This window comes from Euphorbia lathyris, chromosome 9, assembly GCF_963576675.1.
Source record: "Euphorbia lathyris chromosome 9, ddEupLath1.1, whole genome shotgun sequence".
Taxonomy (NCBI): domain Eukaryota; kingdom Viridiplantae; phylum Streptophyta; class Magnoliopsida; order Malpighiales; family Euphorbiaceae; genus Euphorbia; species Euphorbia lathyris.
Window position 1 is genome coordinate 8,825,404 of NC_088918.1, and position 5,405 is coordinate 8,830,808.

General features: G+C 34.6%; 1 protein-coding gene across 1 annotated transcript; it reads right to left on the bottom strand.

Moving 5' to 3' along the window:
• Nucleotides 1-362: 362 nt before the first annotated feature.
• On the bottom strand, nt 363-4,754 carry LOC136206538 (receptor-like kinase LIP2). Its single transcript, XM_065997621.1, has 5 exons — nt 4,624-4,754; nt 3,256-3,428; nt 1,886-2,075; nt 1,423-1,805; nt 363-836 (listed from the first exon to the last, which is right to left on the bottom strand). The coding sequence occupies exons 1-5, from the start codon at nt 4,715-4,717 to the stop codon at nt 513-515; spliced, it is 1,164 nt and encodes a 387-aa protein (XP_065853693.1). The 5' UTR covers nt 4,718-4,754; the 3' UTR covers nt 363-512.
• Nucleotides 4,755-5,405: the final 651 nt, after the last annotated feature.

Here is a 5,405-nt window from a genome sequence, read left to right on the forward strand (position 1 = left end):
CGTTCAATGATTAGAACTGGGGACTTCCATTGAAGTCCCCGCTCCTCCTCTGTGATTCCGTCACTGTTAAAACAAGAACGACAAATTCATAATAAATTTATGAAATTACATGTATAGATAAAAAAAATACTTAATATACACTCAAAATGTTGACAAAAGTAAAATAATCAAAATTAAACATACAAAAATAGCTAATAGAAAAAGGAAATTAATTAATGGATTATCCATCTTCTGAAAATGAAAGGAAAATTTGAGAAATTTTTGTATAATGTGTATATATATATATGTTTGTATGTGTTTATATATATATATATATATAAATTAAATATCATGATCAGAATTAATATTTCCTTCCACTATAACGGTTTTAATTGCTACTTTCCTTGATGTTTTTAGATGGTTTATGATAATCTAATGACTCCCGACCGCGGTTTGAGTCATCGGTGCTGGCATTTGTCGCGATTTTGCATTCACTTGCTGGGTTTTCGAGTCCTCGTAGAGACACTCTGGTGTCAGCTGTTGTTACTCTCGTATCCGGATTCGCTGCCGCTGCTGCTGCTGGCTGAACTGTTCTGTTTGCTGAGGTTATTTGTTACTTCCTCGGAAGGCGGAGTCATTGGAGGTGGAGGCGAAACCATATCGTCGGTTGCAGAAGTCGAGAGGAAAGTTAAAGCAGTTACAACGTCACTAATTAGCGGCCGGGTATCTGGTTCCTCCTGTAGGCACATTGCTGTTATTGCAACTGCCTGATTCAAATCCTTTTCGGGAAATGACTTGCCGAGTAAGGGATCTGCCATGTCGGGGAACCTTTTCGGGTTCCGAAAGATAGGTTGTGCCTGTTTCATAACAACAAAATAAGATTGGATGCGAAACATCATTTTAATAGCACATAATATTTTGTGACTAATATACCGATGTAATCTAATCGTTCATCTTTCAATTTCGTTAAAATGTACACCCCCGCGGACAAGATCATTAAGCATAGGATCCACACGGCATTAACGGACGCGTGTCAGAAATAATGCCACATCATCCAACTTCTTTTACCGAATTCGACACGTGGTGTCCAAAATGTCATGTTATTTCTATATCCTACGTGTCAAAAAAGTATGATGACGTGGCGTTATTTCCAACACATGGATCAGTTAATGGCGTGTGGACCCCACACGTGACATTATATATATTAGAGTACAGATTTTAACAAAATCGAAAGACGAAAGACAATCAAATAAATGATTACGGGGCCAGAAGTATCATTTTGCCTATAATTCACGAAAGATAATTTATGAATTGTTACGTGATCTATATGTTTGACATGATTATATATGATATAAATGCAACATAAACGGATTATCTCCGTAAATTGTTACGTGGAAGATGGATCTACTTACTATATATAAAAATTTAACCAAATTAACTTACCCAAGCGACTAGATTTTGCTCGTCGTTCGGTTTTGTGGTATCGATAGCTCTTCTTCCCGTGATAAGCTCCAAAAAGATAACTCCGAAACTATAAACATCTGATTTCAACGAGAGTTCACCTCCTCTTGTATATTCAGGAGCACTATAGCCATAAGTTCCCATGATTCTCGACGAGAAATGATTCTTCTCGCTAGAACCGAGCTTAACAAGTCCGAAATCAGCTAGCCGAGGATTAGAATCTTCATCCAACAAGACATTCGACGGTTTCAGATCACCGTAAACAACAGAAGCCTTGTTATGCAAGTATTCGAGACCTTGTGCGCAACCGAAACCTATTTTCATTCTACTAAACCAATCTATTGGCTCCTTTTCGTCCGCTAAATCTGCGTAAACGTACACACATACACATTATGATCATTCACTACAATGTATAGACACTTTCGTCGGGAAAGTAAAGATTTACCGAAGAGACGACTCTGCAAAGAGCCCCCGGATATGAAGTCGTACACGAGGAACCTCTGATCTCCGTCGGCACAGTATCCGACTAGATTGGCAAGATTATTATGCTTTAGAAGACTTAGTCTTTGAACTTCAGCAAGGAAGTCTTTGTTCTCTTGCATTCCACTCCTGTCAAGTTGTTTTATTGCAACTACCTGAAATAGGATGAAATTTGAGAATAAAAAACAAAATTTTCGGTAGGCGGATCTGATTAATCGGTTCAAGCCTCATCAGACCGTTTCTCCTCACGCGTACCTTAGTTACTATGAAGGGATACGCTTACAAATTTAGTCGTACGGCATGCACCGTCAACATTGAATGTTTTTGTATACGTTAAGTCTAAATTTGTTCTTTTCCGATAACTATAAGGCTAAAATTGTGCCTTATAAAAATAACGAGTCAATTTCGCCCTTAAATTTGGTGCAAAAAACTCAGTTCTGTTTTTATCGTACAAAACGATTCAATTTTTATCCTTTTCCTATGGAACTCAGTCGCTAATTTCTATTGGCATTTATGTAGAAAAGGGTAAAATCGAACTAGGATTTCAGAGTAAATTTGAGCTAAAATTTCTACCACCGGATGAAATTGGACTATTTTGTATGAAAAGGGTAAAATTGATCTTCCTTAAACGATAAGGGAAACTTATAAAAATTCAATTTTGCAATTCTTTTTATTGGGTCAAAATCGTGCCACACTATATATGCAAGAAAAAGAATAATTGTGTAGTGTTAATCGGGACATCTCTATAAATCGTGTTAAAATTTTCTAATAATTGTAAGGCTAAAATTGTACCTTATAAAAATAACAGTTAATTTTGTCCTTAAAGTTGATGGAAAAACTCCGTTTTGCCTTTATCATACAAAACAATTCAACTTTTACCCTTTTCCATGGAACTCATTCGCTAATTTTTACCGGCATTTATGTAGAAAGGGGTAAAACCGAACCAGGCTTCAGGGTAAAAATTGAGCTAGAGTTTCTACCACCGAACGAAGTTGAACTTTTACCCTATTCATCATCCTTAAACACTAATGGAAACTTATAAAAATTCAATTTTGCAATTCGGTTTATTGTGCCAAAATCGTGTCATGCTATATATGCAAGAAAAATTATAATTGTGTAGATTCTACCACGGGATAAAAGGGCTATTTTGTATGAAAGGGTAAAATTGATCTTCCTCAAACGATAATGGAAATTTATAAAGATTCAATTTTCGCAATTCGGGTTATTGCGCCGAAATCGTGTCACACTATATATGCAAGAAAAAGAATAATTGTGTAGTGTTAGTTGAGTTATCTCTATAAATCGTGTTATCGTGTCAAAAATTGTGAGGCATACCTGACCATTGGAGGCTAGTGTTCCTTTGAAAACTTTACCGGATCCGCCTTCTCCTAAGAGACATTCTTGTTTGAAGTTCCTCGTTGCAGTAGCTATTTCATGGAATCTGAATGTTTTTGCATCTATGTTTTCCACTGCGCCAGTTTCTGCTTCAGGTTTTTGTTTCTTTGGCTCTACATCAATCAAAAAATACATTGTTAACTTAAGTTTCAGGTTTTATAAATTTTACGTATTAAAACTGATTGTATTTGAGTTGATTTGATAAAAGCTTAATACAATACAAGCTTCTTACACTCAGGGGCGAACAGAGGATAAAGTTACAAGGAGCCAAAATTTTGGCTGGGCTGGGGCCAGTTGTGGATTTTGACGGGGCCAAAATCCTTCACCCACCGTACTAAAACTTATTTTTAGGCTAGCTGGGGGAAGGCCCCTTGCAGCCATAGTGTCGGTCCGCCCCTGCTTGTACTTTTTGAATTATCCAATTGCTCCCCTGAACTTTAGAGATGTCTCATTAGTCCCCTCAACTTACTTAAAATGTCTTAGCCCTTTAAGTTCATGTGGCGGAACAATGAAAGATTTGGGGGTGAATATACGCAAGTTCAGGAGGACTATAATGAGATATTTCTAAAATTTAAGGGTCAAGCAGATAATTTAGATAAGTACGGATACTCCTAATATATTCAACTTTTGTGAAATATTACCAACATAAGATAAGAAATAAGTTTATACCTAATATTCGAGTTGACCCGAAATTGATTTTGACCCGTAATTCAAATAACATTAGCATCCAGAAGGATGCATTTTTAACGTTAACCATCTTAATTTGCTTAAAGTGTTAGCGGTTTACGAAATGTGATGTACCACCACGTACTTCAAAAATGATAGATTAGCCATAGCAATTTAAGCAACCGGAGGTGGCAAAAACGTCATCTTGAAATTTTGCAGCTCATTAGGCATTTGAATGCAAGTTAAAGTTAAAAATACGATATTTCTTTATAATAATAATAAAATTAACCTTTATTTAAAACACCAATTTTAAGTGCAAAGAATTCGATAATTAAATCACCAGGTTGGATGTCAAATACCGCAACAAATGAGAAAGTTACATTATTTATTTAATCAATACACCGGTGTTTTAAACACCGGTTTCAAATGTCAAACGCGTTCGACATTTCACATTAACCCAAGTGATTCAAACAACGGTGTTTTGAACATTGATTACGTGTTTCATTTGACAATTCAAACATAGGTACACATTACGTCCGGAAATTTTTATCCGGGCCATATTTTTCTCGAAAAAGCAACATTATTCAGAGGAAAAATCCGTTATTTTCAGATAGTAACAAATCAGACAGAGAAAAAACATACCTGAATTTTCTGTAGGACTAGATGGATCTCCATGTTCTCTTTTAAAACTACCTTTCTTACTTTTCTGTGACTGAAAGCACGAAAAACAATTCATTTCTGATCCTTATAACAAAAGTCTTATGCAAAAACACCCTTAAAATCAAATAAAAACACAAGAAATCTAATAGAAAATGTGACAAATTGAGACTATCCCTAATAAATTAATCAATTTAGGAGAAAAGGGTTTGTGACAGAAATTGAGAAGAAGAAGAAAAAAGGGTCCTTCAATGGTATTGAAGGACCCAACTGGAGATAGAATTGAAGAAAAGGATGAGAAAAAAATAGTTAAATGAAAGCATAATTTTCTTAGTTTTCACTCTTTTTTTGGGATGTGAATAAAATTGAAGTCTTTTCCTTAGAGCTCTCCCTTTCTTGGAGATAAATGAGGAGAATTTTTTGGCTATTTTTTGGGGGTTTAAAAATAAATTTGTGGAAATTCTATTTCTTAGAGTTTTTATTTTTATTTTTTATAAATGGAATTATGTGATTCTATTTTTTATATATTTCTATTATGTTTGAATTCTTTTTGTAGTAAATTCTTGATTTGTTTTATTTCTTAACAAAAAAAAAATTGTAAGAAACTTTAATTCTTCAACGTTTTAGGTTTAAGGTCATTTAGGTGGTGTTTTTTAGGAGAGAAAAAGTTAGTGTTTAGAGAGAGAAAACTGCAAAAATGATGATTTTGAAAAATACAAAATATGGTTCCATAATAAATATGATACTAAATAACTTTAATTCTTAAA